Consider the following 20,732-nt stretch of genomic DNA (forward strand, 5'->3'; position numbering starts at 1 on the left):
CGCGCCTTCTCTCCCAGACGCTACAGGGAGCGCTTTTTGCCCCCAACGTTCTCCCGGGCCGTTAACAGTCCCTGAGCAGAACTCGCTGGAGCAAAGCGCTGCCGGGGCGGCCTCTCCCCCGCGGCAGCACCGCAGCCCGGCGCGGCACCGTCAGCGAGGAGCGAGAAGGGAACCGCTGCCCCAGAGCGGCCCGAGCGAGCCCGGCTCTCCCGCCCCGCGGCCCGGCTCCCGGCCGCGCCCGGCGGGCAGGGTGAGCCGCTGCGCCCGCCCCGGCAGGCGCCAGGCCGCGGCCCGGGGCCGCCTGAGCGCGGTCCGCCGGGGCAGGCCGCGGAGCAGCCCCCGACGCGGGGCCCGTCAGGCGGCGGAGCCCCGCGGGCGGCGGGCCCGGCTGGAGAGCGGGGGCATGGCGGCGCGGAGCCAGGCCTCCCTGCGGCGCCGGCTGCAGAGCTCGCAGGAGGCGCAGCACCGCCAAGCGGTGCTGGTGCGGAAGCTGCAGGCGAAGGTGAGGAGCGGGGGCGCCTGCCCGGGGGGAGCTGCCCGGGGCCGGGCCGCGGTGGCGGGGCCGGGCCGCCCGCGCCGCGCGGAGAGGGGACTCGGCGGCGGAGATCTCGGGGGGCGAACGCGCGGCCCCAACGGGGCCCTCCCCGGAGCTGCTGCGGGCGGGACGGCGCCGAGCCCGGAGCTCGGGGGAGGCGCCGGGGGCCGCCCGGCTCCGCCCGGCGCGGCCCGGCCCGGCCCGGCCCGGCGTGCTGGGCGCCTCGCCCTGCCGCTGTCACCCCCCCGAGCCTCTCGTTGGGTCTTTTTCGCACTTGGGTAAAGATGCCTGGCTTGCAAACGCCTTTGTTTGGCCCCGTTAGCAGGGGGCTGTCCCAGAGGTAGGGCTCGAGCCGGCGGGGGTGGTTTTGGGCGGCCCCGGGCAGAGGCAGGCAGCTCTGAGCAGTGGCTGAGCAGGACTGTGGTCAGAACTAACTTCACCTGCTCAATATTGAAAAGCGATTTTGAAAAGTCATTTCTCTAGCTGCAGGGACCCACTGGGCTTTTAGCCCGTTGGAAATACTCATTTGGGGTACGTGGTGGCCATAGGCCGGGCATGGCTGGCTAAGTCTGTCTCATCATTCTGCTTGCCATCGCTGTCTTAGGATGAGCAGATAGTACTATGTGTGAAAGAAACCCTGTCTCACTTTCTTTAATACTAGGGAAAGTGAAGCTTCCCTATACCGTAAGGACTTCTTGTGGACTGTATCAGCAGCACTGTGAAATGTACTGTGCTTGGGCTGTAAAGACTTAGAGAAAAGCTAATGCAGGAGGAGCCGAGCCTCTTACAAGCTGCATTGGCTCCTCTTCATTCTGTCTGTCCATCTAGGTGCTGCAGTACCGGACTTGGTGTCGAGAGTTGGAGCAGCAAGTGGAAGCAGGAGGGGTGAGTGTGTGCGGGTTGCTACCTAAAGACAGTGTATGTAGCATTCGTTAACGCAGACAAAGAAAAGCTCCCCAAAGCAATGACAGAGGAAGACAAGATTTTGCTACCTGAGGGTAGCATATATCTTTATGGGAAAGGTGGTACGACACTGCAAAGACACCACTGCAAGGACACATATATATAATCACAAAGCAAATACAATAACCAACAACCTTTCAGCTCACAGTCCTATACTCAGTCCTACATACCACCTTTAAAGAAGCGCTGTAAGTTTGCCCGTCCGTGTTTTGTCCGGTTGCCATTCTTAGAGCAGCCAGGAGTCCCAGAAATGCCAGTCCAGACAACGCTATCAAGAAGGATTTCAGTTTTGTGAAAGAGTGCTTTATTGCTGGAGTAACATTTTGTCCTAGGTCTCAGGAGAGGGCTGTACTGCCTGTTACATTATATGGCTGTCTCCGAAAAAGAATCGGTTGAAACGTAGCATTTTGGAAGGCAAGAATGCTGGCGTTCAACATACAGAGCTGGCTCTGTGCTTTTCTTTCTGCTTCACGGCTAAAGTAGACCTAGGAAACGAAGGGCAGGAGAGCATTCCCAGGCTCCAAGTCGAAGTGAGCGCTTGCGGTCATGAGCCTAGGATACCTAGGTGTGAGAGTGCAACAGTGGGAGACTGAGGAGAGCTGCTCACATTGAGTAACACCCTTCCCCTCCCTTCCTCTCCCTAGTCACGACACTGTTGTGCCTGGAAGAAGCCACGAGCTCCTGAGATACCCAACAAATGGAGGGGAAAGCGATGGATGCTAACAGTAGTGAAGGGAACACAAGAATTTGACTAAACATTTCCTTTCTTCTTAAGGGATCCCTTCCAGGCAGGTGGGAAGCCACAGAAGACCACAGCCTGGAGAAAGCACTGCTTCAGGTGGAAGAGGAGCAGCAAAGGTACCCGGAAGAAGCGTTCCCTCGTACTTGGTATCCTGGATGCTCATGGAAGTGAGGGAGAACCTGTCAGTGCTACCTAGCCTCCCCGAGGGAAGCGGCTGGCCAAGCTGCTTTGAAAGGAGAGAGGTCCACAATCTGTTTTCTGTGGTGCAGTAATAGTGTTGTGTGCTGAATGGCTCTGTTTTGAGTGGGGGGTTATTCCGGGTGACCTCCAACGGTCCCTTTCCAGCCTAAATTATTCCGTGGCTCAGTAGGTGAGCGACTCAGGACAATGCTAGAGAAAGGTGACGCATCCGGAGATCAGCAGCAGGAAGGGGAGGCAAGACGTTCACTGTGGGCATCATCAGCGTTGACGAGGAAGGGGAAACCAAAATTGTAGATGGAAGTTGAAGGCTTAAAGCAAAGAGAAGCAAATGAGTTTGCCATGACAGAGAGATCTTAGTTAATCCTAGAAAGCACTTCTACTGCCTCTCAGTTTGACAACAAAGTCAGTGTTGAGGGAGCTGGAAAATCACGGGGATGCTGCTTGTGGATAGCAGTTGTTCAGTGACCTGATTGCTGTTTCTCCCTTTCCAAGGTGTGAGAATCTGGCAGAAGTGAACGCTCTCCTGCGGGAGCACCTCGATAGAGCGAATGAGGTTAATTCAGCTCTTAAAGAAGATGTTGGAAAGCTGACGGCGGACTGGATGAGGGCCCGTCAGGAGCTGGAATTGAAGGAGAGTGAATGGCGCAACGAACGTGAGGTAGGGATAGGCTACAGGAACGTCAGATGTGCTGCCAGGGTGGAGTGAGAATGCATTTTATTTCTGGCACAGAGAACTTGCTGTGTGAAGTTGTGGCTCTGTTGAGGATGTATTGGTGTTGACGGGCAGAAGGCAGGGGTGTGAGATGGAGGAGTGTCAGCAAATTGTGGTGATGGAAGATGCCCACCTGCTGTGACCATACTGCTCGGTCTTAAAGGCAAACGCTTGCTGTTGCTGGGCACTGCAGGGCAGTCACACAGGACCGCTCATCTTTTTAATAGTTCTTAAATCTCCGTCTAGAGCAGTGGAGACCGGAGAGGTCTGTGTGTTTTCGGATTCAGAGTAGCCAACCGAAGAACAAGACAGGCCTCCCTTACCAGCGGCCTGCTGTAAGCAAATCTGACACTGGTCTTGGAGGGGCTTGTTTTTGTCTTCCTCCACCAAGACTGTTAGACACCTCTGCAAGGCGAGGTGATGAATCATGATCAGTTTGCTCTGCTGATATCCACTCCTGCAGGAGAAGCGTGGATGTTCCCTTCTTCGAAGTCAGGTGGCGGGTCTACTGAGGATGCTTCTGTGGTGCCTCTTCAGCCCTTGATGCCCCTGTTGCAATAGTTATTAAAGGAGACCTGGTGACGGTGGTTGTACTCTCTCCTATCTGAAAGACTTGTACAGTGACAGTGAAGGCTCAGTTGGCATTTCTTTCTGTCTTTGCATGTTTAGCTTTATGACAACTGCTTGAGGGGTGAACATAACCGTCTACTCAGCCTGTGGCGTCAGGTGGTAACCTTCCGCCATCATTTCCTGGGAATGAAGACTGCCACTGACCGGTGAGTAGAAGTTAAGGCTAGATGTCTTGCAGACAAAAGTGTAGCTTCCCTTCACACCCGCTTTTTGAGCCTCGATGTTACGTTAGTTGCGGCTAACGGTATGATTTCTCCTTTGACAGTCTGAAGCAATGCCGTTAAGCATGCTTTAGGCTATTTTCAGAATCATTTTGTTTGATGCTGGTTTTCAGATAAAACTGTGGGGCTTGGGCTATAATCAATGCAGGGGCCCTAAACAGATGAACTTGACTATGGTGATGTTTGGGCGTATTGACACAGACACGGGCATATATGGAGACATTGGAAGCGACTCACCAAAGCTATGCGTGCAGCGTGTAGAGCAGTCCATTTAAAAGAATGACTAAAATCTGCCTTAAGTCTCACGGAGTTTCTTTTCCCACTGCTCCTGATGGGAAGATCACTCCTGAATATATCTATTATTTTTCTTCTCATTTCCAGCTTACATTTATTCTGGTCAGTTTGTATCCGCTTATTCCTGTACCAGCATCGTTGAGAGAAAGAATCGCTCCTCCACCCTGTTACTGCGTTTATCCAATTTATTTTGCTTCGTTTGATACCTCTTTTTGTGATTGTTTTCTTGTTCTTGGGCTCTCTGAGGTTCCTTTCTCACAGTTGCCTTCTACACAAGCAAAAATAGTGTAGCCTTAATAGTACCTTCTTCTGGTGTCAGCTTGCAATTTCAAACTCTGGGTTACTGTCAGCCGTTTACCTTATTTGATTATAAGCTTTCCTTAATGTGAGAGTGTGCCTGACCTACTATTTAATTCTTGTATTGTTTGTGGGTTTTGTTACAACATTCTAGGCTTATTCTTACACCACCTTCCTGAAACGTTTATTATGTAGCTATTGTCATGAGCCTCTTAGCAGTGCAAGTGCTGATAATAATGGGTCGCTTAGGGCTGATCCCTTAGGTGTAAAAGCCGGGGACCTTGGTAAAATTCCTTACATCTGTTAATGATAATTAGAGTATGTTGATAAGAGAGAGCAGGAGCAACAATTAGTAAGAGTAATTAGAGGACCTTGAAGCCTTCTGGCTGTGCCATACATGTCTTCTTATCTCTGAGGAGAAAACAGGCTCATTCCTCAGCTACCCAGTAGACTCATTGCTCAACTGTCAAGATGAGTCCTGATCCCAAAGTGTCAGATGAATGACAAAGATGTCATCTTTCCTGCCAGCTTTTACTGTTGCGCAATTACGTGCTTCAGAAGTGAGTCAGCTGATAAAGATGGTGGTGTGAAGATTAGCTCTCTCTTTATTCTTCTTCAGAGATTTGTCAGAGCTGAAGGCAGAGCAAATGAGGCTTTCTGGAGCTATACTTGTAAACTGCTCCCGTCTAAACTCTGGCATACACCTCTGGGAGTCCATCGCTCTGGGCAGACCTGTCCTGAAGGATCAGGCACAGCAGCAAGCGGAACAGGAAATAAGCCAGAAGACTCAGGAAGTGATGTGCTTACAAGTCAGGGGGGACCTGGAGAAGAAGGAGCTTCAGGACAGGTAAAGGTGTTTTAAACTTTGCTGTTACCAACAACGTCTTTTGTGGCTGCTTCCTGGATTCTTAGATGGGCTGTGTTCACATTTAAAGCACACCCATTCTGCACAGCCCTGTTTCTGTCCCCAGTCAAACCACTGCCTTCAACAGAAAGGGTAGAAAAAACCGTCTGACTGACTGAGTAAGACAAGACTGGAAAAGAGATTGCATATTACAATGTTTTTGCTGTTAACTGGTTCTCGGTGAGAAGTTAAGACCAGTATAAAGGGAGCTCTGTCTCTTGTACAGCCCTTTTGCTATCCAGAACTGTGCTAAAGGGAGTTGGGAGGAATTTGCCCAGGGCCATCATAAGCAATGTAGCACCTCTGTACTGACAAGTCCTCCTTGCAAGACTGAGTGCGGAAGGCCTTTGGGGCAAGAAGTGCCATTTTGCAGCATCAGGCTTTTTAACCTGTAGAGATGAACGCTGCCTTTGCTGTATTTTCTGGGTTGAACTTTCTCTGCTATGCTTCTGGGAGCTGCGTAGCTCTTTAACAGGTGATGGTGTGCAATGCTTTTGGAATGGCACGTGGACCTTCTCTTCTCAGGGTGATGGAGCTCTCGGCCTTGCTTGTACAGCCTCAGAAGCAGAACGAGGAGAAGGAGAAGACCGTGAAAACGCTTAACGACACTGTCGAGATTCTAGTATGTTTTACCTTTACCTGGGAGATAGCCCAGTGTTTGCTCTCCAGCCTTAGCACAAAGAGGTGTGGCTTGCTCAAGAGAAGGAGCGGTAAAGATGCTAGCTGTATGGGAACATCGGGCGCACTGCCAAAATATTCCTTGTGTGTTTGGCACACGTGGAGTCAGTCCAGGTGCAGGCAGTGGCAGGGGAGCTGCAGACAATTCAGGTGTCTTCCTCAGGGGGGTTGCACCAATGCAACCAATTCTGCCTGTGACTTTAAGTCTCTCGGGATCAAGGTTCCTTGGAATGGACGGCTTCATAGCAGCCTATAAAAACTAGCTGTTGGTCTTTCTCTTCTTAGTTTTAGCAAAGAAGAAATTGAATAGATATGGGAAGGAATACACTGGAATCACCAGGGCTGAGGCTTATCGGCGTGACAATGCTACTGAGGATGGGAATGCTACAGAGGGGAGCAGCTCTTCCCTGCCCACCCTTTCCTTATTCTGTTCTCAGGAAGCAAGTTGGTTAGAGAAAGAATATGAAGCTGCATTGACTACGAGAGCCAAAGAAGAGAATCTTTCCCTCCAGAAGCTGATAAAAGACATAACTGAGGTGAGTACAGAGTTGGGACCACATCCCTGTAAATTTGACTTAAAAGTACTTGAGGAAGGCAACAGACTAACCCAGGGAACAGATAGAGATGTTGATTACTGTCTATGTTAACTGCTACTGGCTGTCTAATTTTTATACCACTTTTCTGACATAAAACCTGTTATAACTTCCGAGTTGGCTGTCCTGTGACACTTCAGCTGAGTCGCTAGAACTTTCAGTGCCTTTGCCTTCGGCGTCCCGCTAAGGTCTCTCTTGGACTGTGCTTTCTGAGTTGGCTACGTGACATTTGTATTCCAGTGTTGCTTGGAGGCTTCCCGCACCCTCCTTGAGCAATGACGCTGTTGTTCTTCAGATTTTTATAAAAGGTCACTGACTCAATCGATGCACTTGCCAGCTCTGCTCCTTCACTCTACATTCACTGACCCCAGAATCGCAACTGGTCTAAGTGTTTAGGGGTAGCTTTAACTTAGTCCTAAACTTCGCTCTGTGGAGGGGGGCTTAGTCGTCAGATCTTTTACGCAGCCTCTCACAAAGTCAGTTCTTTCCCCTTAGTTAGTCATTTTTATCCTCTTGTGCTACTGCTCAGAGTAATTATAAACATTAGCTTTTTCACTGCTGTTTTCCAGTAGTCATCAGCTTCCTTCTTCCCTGGGCAGCGTTACTGTTTCCTTTCATTGCTGTTTCCCGTGTTGATCTGGTGCTTGTGTATGTGGCTCTAAGAAGCTGACGGAGACCAAAATCATTCCTGAGAGCTTCAAGAAACTGAGCGTTCAGGCAGCCTCCAGCCACTTCACACTTGTTTCTTCGTGTTTATAGTAGCTGTATTCAGAAACCCAACCCCTGGAGTACTTGTGGCCACGGGGACAAAACTTCTTTGTTGACTGAAGAAATGAGAGAATTGAGTTTTTAACGACTCCAGGGTGAAGTGGGGGGAAAAGGAGAAATAGATAAAGAAAACCAAGAGTAACAGCTTGATGTGGGCTTTCAGGTGGTGTTAGATGACAGTGACAGCACGGTCAGCATTATCTGCACTGACAGTTCCCAGCATGCAGAGTCCAGCAACGTCCTCCCTTGTCTGAGCTCCGTTGATGCAGAGCATGCCTTTGTATTGGTTCAGGAAGCACTGGCAAGGAGGCGAGGAGCAAGGCAGGTGAGAATTTCTGCTTGTCTTCACCACTGGCCACAGGCTCAGCTGCTAATGCCTCACTTAGCTTGAAACCTTTCCGTTTCCTTAGCCAGTTTCTTTCTAGCCTTCCCACTCTTGGTACCGTATTGCCTTGCCAGTCTCGCCAGCTCTGTGTCCTAGTGCTTTTCTCTCCTTGATCCCCACCCCCTCATCACAGCTTTTGCCTTCAGGTGAGCTGTCTCTCTGCTTGCTTCTTCTCCCAGCTACCTGGAGCCATCTTCCCTGCTTCTTATTGCTTGTTTGTGCTCTTTCCCTGCCCATTCCTTGCAGGCCCTAAAAGAAGAGCTTTCGGCCAGGCAGGACTCTATCAATTTCCTGCAGCACCAGCACAGGCAGCAGGAAGAGCAGTGCAGGAAGCTGCAGCAAAGGCTTGAGCAACTGGAGGAGGAATGCAAGACGTCCAGCAGCCACCGGCAGCACCTCCACTCTCTGGTAGAAGCACTCAGAAGGTGAGTGTTTCCTCCTTCTCCTGCGTTCTAGAGGCAATCTGCTTCCAGTTCTGGGAGTTCAGCGGCGTTATGGGCAAAGAACTCGCCTGCCCTACCACGTGTATGCCTCTGTTGGGCACTTTAGCATCCTCCTGTCGCTGCTTTTCATGCTCTGTTGTGAATCCTAAGGCTGTCTTGGCGATACAGAGCGGTGTTGGAATACAGGACGCCTCCCTCTCAACATGCTGCATCTGTGAATTCCGTTCTTTCCTAGCCGCCGCTTCTCACTGAACGAAGGCAAAAGCCTGCTTTCCTTTCTCTTTCCCTCTTCAGTTGCCTTGTGAGGGGAAGAGCAAGTTCTTCTTTACCGTGCTCCCCACAACTCCATCCTGGAATGACGAAAATGGGGCCCGTGACTCTTCAGGCCTCTTCATTCTTCTAACTGAGCCTTGTCTCTGCAGTGACTGTGCAAACCTCGAGAAAACCAGGGAAGAGCTACAGCACCAGCTTGAAGTAACGGAGCAAGAAGCCTCGCGTCTGCGTCAAAGTAACACTGAACTGCAGCTGAAGGAAGATTCGGCGCAGGGGGAGAAGGTGGAGCAGCAACGGACGATGGAGAGAGCGCGTCGTGACCAGGAGCTCCTGTGAGCGTTAAAGCTTTCTCTGGGCAGGGGTGGGCGTTGCTGGACTTTAGGAGGCCCACTGTAAAAGAATGAATTCTGCATGCTCATCATTTGTAGCATAGAAAGGTGAAGGGAGCACGTGGGCAGGTCTGGCTACCTACTGACCTACAGCATAGCTGCCTCCTTGTACTTTCTTTATGACCCTTTAAAAAAAGCATTCCAAACCCGACCGGAGTAGTTGATGACAGGCATAAGCGGAAACAAGAGAGGTTTGGACTGGATTTCAGGAGAACAAAAAATTGAACCATGAAGGCAATCATGCAGCAGAACAGGTTGCTCAGAGAGGTTGTGCAGATTCCATCCCTGGAAATTTGGAAGACCCAACTGGATAGAGCCTTGAGCAACCTGGACTGATCCCACAGCCGACCCCAGCTGCTTTGAGCTGAAGACTGGGCTAGAGGCGTCCTGGGGTCCCTGCCAGCCTGAATCATCCTGTGATCCTATGGTTATTGCATTGGAAATTCACGCACATCTCCTCCCCCAGTAGATTGCAGGCTCTGTCATTGTTTCGCTGCTGAAGGCAAGAGCAATTGTGGGAATATTAATCTGGACTTAAAAAGTCTGTCTTACCCAAAGAACAACTTTGGAAAGTCTTGTATCCGATGTACCAAAAAGGAGAGAGAGAACCATCAGGCAGGAAGCCGTTCAGTTGAGAGTACCTGAACTTTTTGGAAACGTTCTGTGATTTCTGGAAGCTTGTTTCACTTTCTCAATGACGAATGTTTCACCTGCATCAATGACAGAGAGTGATGCAGCTCTAGTCAGGAAATTGCAGCATTCTTTAGGTGTAAATAGAAAGCTGTTGGAAATCATTCTAACTGTCATATCTGGGACATAGTATGTGCTCTTGGTTTTGGAAATGAGAATGTTTTTACATTAAAAGCTTGTTTGTCTTTCCCCTTCTCATAGACTGAAGGACTTGGCTGCACTTGAAGGAAAACATTCACTATTACAGAGTGAGTTGGTAGCCGCGAGAGAGACACTGGAGGAATCGCACCTTCAGAGGGATCTGCTGAAGCAAGAGAAACATGAGCTTGCCATGGCACTGGAGAAGGTGTGGTCACCTTATTCCTAGGTAGCACCTGTGGGAGAGGGAGTTGTGATAGCAGGACCACCACAGATGCTGTTTCTGGCAGTAGAAGACAGGGAAAATGTTGTCCTCCTTCTTGGAAAATGGTGATCAGACCACACAGGCTCTTTGGGGTAGTTAGTCCCCACGTGCTTACTGGGAGCGCGGAACTGGGAGTATGTCAGAGACACACAGGGGATGTGGAGTTGCTGCTTGAAGTCAGGGGTTTTCCTGCCTTTGTTGTCATGCTGTTCTTTTGTCTCTCCAGGCAGAGCGGTCGGTAGCAGAGTTGACAGGGGCTCAGAATAAGCTGAGTGCTGAAATAGCTGAACTACGTGTTGCAACAGCGAACACGGGCGGTATCAATGAAGCTCTTGCACTGGATAAAGCGCAACTGAACGAACTTGTGCTGCAGGTGAGCAGAGTTGCCAAAGATCTTGCCAGGTGTTCGTCTCCAGCTGCTGCTTCTGCTCAGGCTTCTTGCCTTCCGACAGTATGACTGACTGAGTATGGAAATGTTGGTCTTTTTCCTGTCCAAGCCAAACCTTCTTCATAGTAACTCTTACTGTATTTTATTTCCTCTGTGCCTCTGTGATTGTAGCTGGAGCAAGAGAATGAAGTTCTGTCAGGAAAAGTGGACGGGATGGAGAGAGCAAAGATCTCTGACCAGGAGAAGCTGAACTTGTGTAGAAGAACAAATGAAGAGCTCTGTGCCGAGAAAGCCCACCTGGAGCAGCTGCTGAAGAAAGCAGAGGAGCAACAGGAGGGGCTGCGGGTACAGCTGACGGTACTGGCAGAGGAGAAGGAAGAAACCCAAGAGAAACTCAGTCAGGTGAGACCAAAACCGTGGTGCTTCTGGGTGGGCATTTGGCTGCTTGGCTCAGTGAAGCTGTTATCTGTTGGATTCTGCAGTGTTTTTGTCAAGGAGACGCTTGGTAGTGCTGGAGGTCAGAAGGCTTTGTTTGCTTCTTTTTGGAAACGTGTTGATGGCCTTCAGAGCTGTTCTGCAATTCTCCGAGCTGTCCTCTGCTTCTACAGATTCTTTTGATCCACCTGTCTGTGTTGGTCTCTTTTTTGGCTTTTGATAAGCTGCAGAGAGATGATTGTGTTGCCCGTGAATCTGAGCGGGGCTACTGCTCTCACATGTGGCAAAAGAAACAAACTGTGTAGCTCTGAATCCTTTTTCTGAGGCAAGAACAGGGCTGCATGTTTCTATTTATGCTTTTTGTTGTGAAGTCTGCAACTTTCAAAACTCCCATTTGTTTGAGCCTAGAGAGCGGGACAAAGCTGCAAGTCAGTGTCTGCTGTCTTGTATTGCTAAGAATGGGAATGACATCTTGAAATTGTTGAAATTGTATTTTAAGACATACATGCAACTTTGTGGCTGGAAAGCTGCCTGGGGGAAAAGACCTGGGGGTGTTGGTCAACAGCCGGCTGACTATGAGCCGGTAGTGTGCCCAGGTGGCCAAGAAGGCCAATGGCATCCTGGCTTGTATCAGAAATAGCGTGGCCAGCAGGACTAGGGAAGTGATCGTCCCCGTGTACGCGGGGCGCTGGTGAGGCCGCACCTCGAATACTGTGTTCAGTTTTGGGTCCCTCACTGCAAGAAAGACATTGAGGTCTGGAGCGTGTCCAGAGAAGGGCAACGAAGCTGGTGAAGGGTCTAGAGCACAAGTCTTCTGAGGAGCGGCTGAGGGCACTGGGGTTGTTTAGCCTGGAGAAAAGGAGGCTCAGGGGAGACCTTATCGCTCTCTACAACTACCTGAAAGGAGGTTGTAGCGAGGTGGGGGTCGGTCCCTTTTCCCAAGTAACAAGCGATAGGACGAGAGACAATGGCCTCAAGTTGCGCCAGGGGAGGTTTAGACTGGATATTCGGAAATATTTCTTCACCGAAAGGCTTATCAAGCATTGGAACAGGCTGCCCAGGGAAGTGGTTGAGTCCCCATCCCTGGAGGTATTTAAAAGACATGTAGATGTGGCGCTTAGGGACATGGTTTAGTGGTGGACTTGGCAGTGTTAGGTTTACGGTTGGACTCGATGATCTTAAAGGTCTTTTCCAACCTAGACGATTCTATGATTCTATGAATTGTTAGAGCCTCTTTAGGCTTTGAGGAAGAAGATGAGAAATAGGTGATCGCGCAAGACTCTTCACGCTGGACTAACTGATTTCGGTACCCTGGCAAAAGAGCTGGGGAGGATCATGTCACTGTAGGAGACTAGGGAGTTTGTCATCATTTAAATGTCAGTTTCATAATGTACAATCTTGGGTATTATGGGATAACTTTGAGAGAATTGTTTGTTTCTGATGGTCTGTTCTCTGTTAGATAGTCTTAGTTTTGGAGTACGTGGTATGTTTGGCAAATGCACAGCAGAGGTGTTATACTGAAGAAAGGAGCTAAAAAATCATGGTTAATCTTCAAGCTTGAATACCAGCAAGGTATATTAGACACCTTCTTTGTGTAAGACAAGTAAACAGTATTGTTGACATGAACTACTGTACAAACAGAGTCTACCATCTCTCTGGCCACGTCAGCCAGACTTTCATAAATCACTAAATGACACTGCTGACCGCAAGGGCTGTTTCCCTGCCAAGCGTCACCTCATTGCATCCAACTGCTTTACACGCTGCAGTAGGTGACACTTTGATCTTTTTTTTTCTAGAAGGAGAAACCATGTGTGTTTTCACTTTCTTCAGCGAGCAAAGTTGCTTTTGCTCAGCCTTTCCTGAAAATTTCCAGCACTGGAATAGATTCTAATAGAGTTTTAGTTTGCAAGGTTCTGGAGTTCTGGAAAAGGCAGTATTTTTGCATGAAAACACGTAGTCCGGGGTATGTACGTTTGTCGTGAAGGAGCTGTCTGGTCCCAGGCAACCCAGTATGGCCTTACTCATCACTGTCAAGTTAACAGTGCCAGTGCCTTTTGGCAGCCCAGGGTATTAGCGCGGTATACAGCAGGTGCTCTTAAGCTTTCAGCCCACAGTACAGGAGCTCTTTCTCCTCGAGCTGATTCAGAAGTGGCACTGGCTGGCTCTGCAGAGAACTCCAGAGAAAGGCCTCTAACTGTATTTTGTCCCGCTTTCAGGTTTACCGCCAGCAAGAGTCGGCTAGCAGTGGTCTGGAGCAGTTGCGCCAGGAGTCCTCTCGCCAAGGGCATGCACTGGCCAAGGTGTCCAAAGAGAAGGAATTGCTGGTGCGTGAGAAGGCTGCCCTAGAGGTGCGACTGGCAGCCATGGAGCAGGACAGACGAGGCCTTTCAGAGCAGCTGGCAGAGGCCAGGTAAAGGCAGGGAGGACACCCTAGGCAGGACCTTATTCAATGTCTGTAGTTATAAAGGTGGTAATCGTTGCATGAGGATTTATTGCATCCTGTGTGCTTTTCAGATGTTTTCACCTTCCATGGACAGAAAATGGAAGAATCTCGAGGGGGAAAAAAAAAAGTATACCTTGATTTGAATGTTATTTTTCTGACAGGTAAAGCTAGCAAAGCTCTCCTGAGCCTTGCGCTCATGTTTATGCCCCGTTGCACATTCCTGTGTGAAGTCCAAAGCCAGCCAACTTGGCTCTGAATTGAGTAATCGTTAAACCATGCAGATGTTTCCTGAAACCTGAAGTTTCTCCCTGGTTTTGGTTTCTTGTTCTGCATTTGAACATAGATCTTTCCTTGTCAAGAGGTTTGACATGGGATCGTCAGAATTCAAGGCTATTACATACGGACGTTGTGAGGAGGACACTGCCATTTAGGGTGAAGCTCGAGGCTCACGCTGAAAATCTCGAGGGCCTTCTGTTTCTAAGCTAACTCTTGTTAAGTGTGGTGCAGGACCTCGAGTTGGTTACACCAGCAGCAGGGAAACCTCTTGTGAATTCTCGACAGTCTTCGGGGATTCTTGCCCATCACTGATGTCTGGGTCCTGTACTCCTCACCACGTGTCGTTTAGAGACAGATGCCATGGCGAAGTTATACAGGGAAGGAACAAGATTCTCTGCTTCTGCTGTATCAGGTTTCTAAGACCAAATGTGACAAGTTCTGCTTTTCCAAAAAGAAGAAAAAAAGCATCGAGACGTTTGTCCTCCTCTTAGGTGTTTTTTAGAAGACTCCTGAACTTGCAGAGCTGTACAAATGATGTTTCACAGATTGTTTGGCATGCTTCTTGACTTTTACACTTTACCACTCCAGAGTATGTTGTTAGCGAGGCTGATAAACACCATTTTGACTCAGTGTGTTTCCTGAGAGCTGCTGCTTCTTCTGAGCTCCAGCTTCTCTTATTTGATCCAGCTGAATTATGTTTGGTCAATTACTGGGCTGTTATTAAGTGATTAGATGTTCAGTTCCTTTTTTTTTTAGAAAAAAGAGGGATCAATTATTTTGTTAGAAAGAGATAAACTAGTTATGAAGAACCTTTGGCAATAGATAACGAAAAAATCAGCAACTATTCTTGCCAGATGTTGTTCTCAAGAGCCTTTTGTTGTCACGGTTTTGGACTCTACCTTTTCTGTTCTGTTTTAGAGACTGACTTCTATTTGTCCTTAAAACGGGGCACATTTACCTTGGACTGCCAGAGATGGGCGTAATCAGAAATAGTGCTTGTTCTCCTTCTTGCAGATAGAGCCTCCATTGTCCATCAAAGCAGGGAAATCCTTCTGTTGTGGGTTTTATTGTTGTACCACTCAGGTGCCCCTTTACCTTGAAGGATGTTATCCTGGTCGCATGCCTGTACTCGGGAGGCAGCGCTGTGTATTGTAGGAACGTGGCACACAGGACGCTGTGTTAGGTCAGGGAGGTAACTGCAGCTCCTGGTTCCAGAATCCTGTGTGTCATACGCACCAGTTGGTTGAAGTCTATGGATGTAACAATTTGCATCTGCAGTACTACAACTTCCCTTTTAAAGAGCGACAAGTCATTTGGGCTACTGCTTACTTAGTTAGCAACGCTTAAACAAAGGGAGCAAGTGTTTCTCTTGAACTTCCAGCAGTTTAAACTAAAGGATACCTGTCTCTCCCTTCATATAGTTCCTGTTCAGATAAAATCTCGTTCTGATTTCTTCCAAATGCTGCTACAAGCATGAGACTTTACCCTCTCATCTGATGTATTTTTGGAGTCCCTTTTAAATATAGGGAGTCTGGAAAATTACCTACCTATACCTACAGTATGAACAGCACTAAAAAGTCACGAGTCAGCCGGGGAAATACTCTTGTTCTGTCCCCCTGCAGAGCAACTTGGAAGGGCTGAGGAGATAAGGGCTGTGAGCAGAGGCTGGGCTTTTCCTTGCTGGCACAGACTTTGTGGGCACAGCTACCTGCGTGTCACAGCAATTTAAGATTTGGCTGTTGAGATCAAATTCGGCTGGGCTTTCTGTGTTATGCTAGGTCATGAAGAAAGCCTGAACATTCCCTCGGAGGGGCCCGCGTTGCTATTTTAAACGGTAGAAATATGTTTTCTGTATACAAGTTTCCGTGCAACCCATTTTCCGTACTCAGGTGTAGGGATCTTGAACGACTTCTTACTGGAATAACTCCCTGTGGGCGTCAGGAGCAAGAAACTCATTTCCCTCCGTATTCACAACTTGCAGGTCAGTGAAGGAGACCCTGGAATCCAGCCTGTTTGAGGCTCAGCAGCACTTATCGCAGCTGGAGATCGCCAGGAGTCAGCTTGAGATCCAACTTCACACAGTCACGCAGGCCAAGGAGGTGATACAAGGTGAGAGCCTCCTGCGCTTTGTTTCTGGTGATCCCCCTACCTAGGGAAGGTGGTATAAAAAATAGCTCTCTGTCCGCAGTGCTTCTGAGGAGTGAAGGAGATGGAGGCAGATCCCTCCTGCACTGAAATTCAAACGGCTTAAGGTCAGTAAAGTCAGAACCATTGTTTGTGTAGACTCTGAATCTTGCCATTTGTCGTGTTTGCAGGGGAAGTGAAGTGCCTTCAATGTGAGCTGGAAGCAGAGAGATCTCTCGTGAAGCAGGAACGGGAAAACATGGCGCAACAGCTCTTGCGGACAGAACAGCAGTATAACAGTACCCTCAAACTTTGCGAAACTGATCATGAAGTGGAAATAAACAAGCTCCTGCAAGACCTGGTAGGAAACAATATGCTTCTGAATTCTTCAAGCAAGCTTTGTGGGCTGACTTTAGAAGACGACTAGCCCGAGCGTGTGAAATGGCAGCAATCCCCTGTCATAGGCCACACGTTGGTAGGCCAGGCAGCAGAGCCAATGGCTCGTACTTGAAGGCACGTGAAGACCCACAGGACTATGCTGGGACAGTAAATGCAGCCACAGATGCAGTGTGGGCCTAAGACGAGTTCAACAGAAGGTTGGACGGTCCCCACCCAAAGCGTGGCAGCCAAGGGGTAGGATCTTACCAGACTCCCGTCTACCATGAAGTAGACTCCTAACATTGCTGCCAACTGCAGTCACGGAAACTTTGTTCCTTTCTTTCTGTCCTTTCACGGTTGACAGAGGTATTATCTTTGGGCTTGAAGCTTATGGAACAGGCCCCTTGTTCCTGGTACTTCAGTTCGTGGCCTGTCTTGTGACTAGGGCATCAGGGTACTGGTCTCTTCCTCACCCTGCAGTCCATCTGCACCTTTTCACTGATGAAAAGGGAGGTGAGCTTTGAAAATAGAGACTCTGAGAATAGATAGAAATCCTGAGGAGAGAGGTGCTAGGAAACAGGCAGCCATCAGAGAGGGGAAGGTAACATCTCCTTCTCTTCCACCTGCTGACCCTCCTTTTAAGTTCCTTGACAGGACACGATATATGGAGGGCACAAAGCCGCCACTGTGCACTGTTCAGGTCGGGGGTTGTGGGGGAGGGATGAAGCTTCACATTTTTTTGAGGAGCTTGGCTGGGACTTCATCTTGAAGTCTTTTCCTCCACTCATCAGGCAAGCGAGCGGGAAGGGCACCATTCAGAGCTGCAGGAGATGCTGGAGCAATGGGAAAAGGAGAAGGCAGAGACAGGAAGGGAGCACGAGAAGAAGCTGTTTGATATGAAGCAGAAAGTTGCTATCGTGCACGCTCAACAAGAAGAGGAACGAACCAGAGTCGAAAACGCCAAGCAAGAGGTAAAGGCTGTGAAAGGAGAATTTGTGTGGTTCTTTGCAAAGCTAGAGCTGTGGGAGATGACTGGATATCGGGCTGTGTGGAGCATGCCCTACATGTTTTCTACATTGAATTTGGTGAGGTGAAAGGCGTGCAGGGCTACCTTTGGGACTAGGAATGAGACCTCTCATAGGAAGCCAGGCAGAAATGTCACCTTTCATTTTAGATTTTTGTGCTGCTATTGTATTCTGGTTTTTCTAAGAGTTACCTCAGAGTATCTTCACTGTTCTCTTAACGGTCTTCTTTTGACGTTTACTGATACGTGTTTATAGCCTTAACTCCATTAAAGACCAAACTGAGTTTGTAGGACTGAATCCCCATGAAGATGGGCTTTTTGTTTGGGGAGGATGTGGAGGGGCGCAGCAGGATTGTTGACAAAAGAAAAATCTTTTTAAAGACTCCTCTGAAATATTTCTGGGCAGTAAAACAGAGGTGTCTTCCGGGCTGTGTTTTAAGTCACTTGCTGGTAAGCTATTTTGTGCCCAGGTCTCCTGTGCCAGAGCAACCCTGCGATACGCTGAGAGTCCTCCTTGTGTCCTACCCAAAGTCCTCTTTATGGAGGCTGCCTAGGGACAGCAGTACCCCCAGCTGTGTCTACAGGTATTGAAATGACAGGGCGGCGCTCAGAGATGACAGTGTGTCCCTGTACTGTCAGTACTTCTTTGGTAAAGTCTACTGAATACCTTAAAACCGAAGTAATTTTCACCAAACCTCACTCAGAGTACATGAGTTTTCTGAAAGAGCTGCTAGCTTCAGCCCTCTGGCAGCCTTGTGTTTTCTCTACCGCTAAGTAGGTGCAGAAGTCGCTACTGAAAGACAAACAGGACACAGCGCAAGACGAGGGATACCCTCACCAGCAAGGCGAGACACTTGAGAACTGCCACACATTCTCCTGTTAGATGACTAAGAGTTTGTTGGAGATTCAGTCGCAGATGGACCGTGGATGGACCATGTTTATACTGCCAATCTCACTTAGGAAGCTGCGTCTCCAAGTGGGCAGATAATGACCTAGGAGACCAGCAGCACAGTGCTTTGAGACCGTGTGAGCCCATGGGTCTTTGAGTCTTGCCACACAAATTTTGTATGGGAAGTTTAAACCCGTCTTCTCTTTGTTTCTGTGCAGGTCCTGCTAGAAAAGGAGCGTGAGAAGAATGCTTTATTAGAGACGCTACTCCAAACGCAGGGAGAGCTAACAGAAGCCTGCCAGCAGCTAGAGCAGCTCAGGCAGGACCTGAAAAAGCAGCAAGAGAATGGGCAGGTAAGTCGTTGACTAGTAGGGTAGGTTGAAAGAACAGGCAGTTGGCAATTGGACGTAAGCTGAGAGAGAGGCTGAGGGCCAGGTAACAGAGTGAGGGCAGTAACAAGGAAATAAAACCTAAGTCCTGGGACTGAGGAGGCAAGGACTACTGCAGGCACTGAAAGCACAGAGCCTGGTAAGCTCCAGAGATCAGCAACAGGAAGGGTGGGTTACAGTGGAACCAGAGCTGGGTAGAAAAGCAGAAAGAAGTGGCTGAATGAATGTGATTTTGAGACAGAAAGAGGAAAAAGCTGAACCCGATGGCAGGTCCCAGTAACTTGCTCTCCGTTTGTGTTTACAGAACATCACAGAAAAGCTGCAAGCAGAGCTGCAGCAAACTCGGAGTAAGATCAAGGCAGTGGAGAAGAGGCACAAGGAAGAAATCAAAACCATCAAAGAGGAAAAGAATGTTCTTCTTCAGCAGAGGGATGCTCTGCAAAAACAGGTGACTGAGACAGCAGTAGATACTCTGGTCATCAAACAGGTGGTCTCTCCCCTTCTTGCCTTTCCATTGCAGAGCAGGCTGATGGGGTAGTCCCTCTGACTGCCATCATACTGTGGTCTCCAGCTCAGCTGGTCTGAAGGAGGCTTACTGGTCAGCTGAATCTCAGCTGCTGCCCTGGCCAGATGGGCTGCTCCTTTTGCCTGTTTGCCAGCAATCATCAGAGTGGATTTCTGCTGGCCTGTTACTGCTAGCCTTGTTTTTTAAGGTGGTTTTTCAGATGAACATGGTGACGCACTTAGATTGTTAAACAAGCTGGCTGTATCCATTGTGAATCTGGTACTCTCACGATAGGGTGAAATTTAAAGTTGTCCTTTCCCTTTCCTCACAGTATATGATATGGCTGACGGCGACAAGCTGTAGTCTTTGACTGCTTTGTTATGTTTTACTTGAGGTGGAAGAGTTGACGTCTCAGCTAGCAGCCTCCGAAGGGTCTCTAAAGGAGGAGGCTATGACTCTACATCAAGAGGTGGCGTCTTTGGAAAGGAAACTCGAGAGCACCGAGAAGCAAAGAAAGGATGTCCTGGTGAGGCTGGCAGATGCTGTGAAGGGCCATTTCTTACATATTTTTTGGCCTTCTGTTAGTCATTCTAAGGAGCAACTTTTTTTTGTGGTTTAACTTTTCCAATTGCATTCTCCTGAATAAGTAGGAAAAGATGCCGTAGTCATATACGACTCAGTTACGAATCAGGGTGCTTATTTTCCTCAATTCTGAAGGTTTCTGCCCTTGAAGCTTTAGTCAAAGTAATTTTCAAACTTGTCTCTATTTACATTGCATGGTTTGGGCAATTATTTGTGTCCAAAATTTCTAAACACCTGGATCTGGAAAAAGGGGTGAGAAGACAAAGTTTGCTAATAATAGAAAGCTGTTCAACATTGCCCGTCTGAGAGCAGACAGCGGGGGGAAAAATGAGACATTTGAGAAACAAAAGTGCTGATCCAGCTAAATATGTATGTCTGCAAGGGGAAAACTAGTCCCGATTTGAAACACGGAATGACAGACTGTGACCTGACCATTACTCCTTCGAGAGGGGGACAGTGGCCTTCTAGAGGATGGCACCACGAAAATTCTACGCAGTAGAGGTCCAGGGGGGGAAGTAAATGAAACGTTGGGGTTGTTCTCAAAGAAAAAAAAGGGAAATCACATGTTGGGGTTGTTCTCTCTTCCCTTCCTAATAGAGAGAACATCATCGTGCCACTGCCTAAATCATGCTTAGTCTGGACTTGAAATCCTGGCTGCAGTTCTGGCAGCTCCTCCCCAAAAGAACACCCTAGAGCCAGCAGAGGTTCAGCGAAGGGCAAAAGGGAAGATGGGACCGGCTGAGTAAGCTGGGAAAGACGCAGCCTAAAGAGTGGCGCAGGAAAGGTCTACAACATCCTGAGAGGCAGGGAGAGAGGGGGCAGCGGTCGTTCACTCTCTTGTCCAAGAGATGAACGAGAGCCATCTGATGAAGGTAGTGAGAGCCACGCTGCAAGCAAATGACAGGAGGTGGTATATTTACAGCAGAGCAGACCTGTTGAACTCCTTGACGAAGGGTGTTGTAAATACAGCAGGTCTATATGGGGTCAGGAGGAGACTGAGAAAGTTCTCACAAGCTGGAACAGTGCTGGGGTTGGGGAGGGGAGGTATCATGTAAGTCCACCCGACTCTTAGGCTTTCTTCCCTGGGTGTGCACTTACAGGCACCGTTACATACGGGAGACTAGCCTAGACAGTTGAGCCAGTGCAGCTGTTCCTACATGGTCGGTATTTTCCCACTC

General features: G+C 48.9%; 1 protein-coding gene across 1 annotated transcript in view; it reads left to right on the top strand.

Moving 5' to 3' along the window:
• Positions 1 to 370: 370 nt before the first annotated feature.
• LOC143167055 (uncharacterized) overlaps positions 371 to 20,732 on the top strand; it is a 31,295-nt gene continuing 10,933 nt past the window's right edge. Inside the window, exons 1-21 of the mRNA XM_076352088.1 lie at positions 371 to 502; positions 1,364 to 1,420; positions 2,274 to 2,356; positions 2,934 to 3,099; positions 3,823 to 3,929; positions 5,215 to 5,442; positions 6,025 to 6,121; positions 6,615 to 6,713; positions 7,702 to 7,863; positions 8,170 to 8,348; positions 8,789 to 8,971; positions 9,920 to 10,064; positions 10,348 to 10,494; positions 10,681 to 10,911; positions 13,161 to 13,354; positions 15,645 to 15,772; positions 15,979 to 16,148; positions 16,957 to 17,136; positions 18,297 to 18,431; positions 18,772 to 18,915; positions 19,367 to 19,498. Of these exons, the coding sequence (XP_076208203.1) occupies positions 404 to 502; positions 1,364 to 1,420; positions 2,274 to 2,356; positions 2,934 to 3,099; positions 3,823 to 3,929; positions 5,215 to 5,442; positions 6,025 to 6,121; positions 6,615 to 6,713; positions 7,702 to 7,863; positions 8,170 to 8,348; positions 8,789 to 8,971; positions 9,920 to 10,064; positions 10,348 to 10,494; positions 10,681 to 10,911; positions 13,161 to 13,354; positions 15,645 to 15,772; positions 15,979 to 16,148; positions 16,957 to 17,136; positions 18,297 to 18,431; positions 18,772 to 18,915; positions 19,367 to 19,498 (3,066 nt within the window). The 5' untranslated portion in view covers positions 371 to 403. The remainder of the gene's footprint in view (positions 503 to 1,363; positions 1,421 to 2,273; positions 2,357 to 2,933; positions 3,100 to 3,822; positions 3,930 to 5,214; positions 5,443 to 6,024; positions 6,122 to 6,614; positions 6,714 to 7,701; positions 7,864 to 8,169; positions 8,349 to 8,788; positions 8,972 to 9,919; positions 10,065 to 10,347; positions 10,495 to 10,680; positions 10,912 to 13,160; positions 13,355 to 15,644; positions 15,773 to 15,978; positions 16,149 to 16,956; positions 17,137 to 18,296; positions 18,432 to 18,771; positions 18,916 to 19,366; positions 19,499 to 20,732) is intronic.

Source organism: Aptenodytes patagonicus, chromosome 14 (assembly GCF_965638725.1).
Source record: "Aptenodytes patagonicus chromosome 14, bAptPat1.pri.cur, whole genome shotgun sequence".
NCBI classification, from domain to species: Eukaryota; Metazoa; Chordata; class Aves; order Sphenisciformes; family Spheniscidae; genus Aptenodytes; species Aptenodytes patagonicus.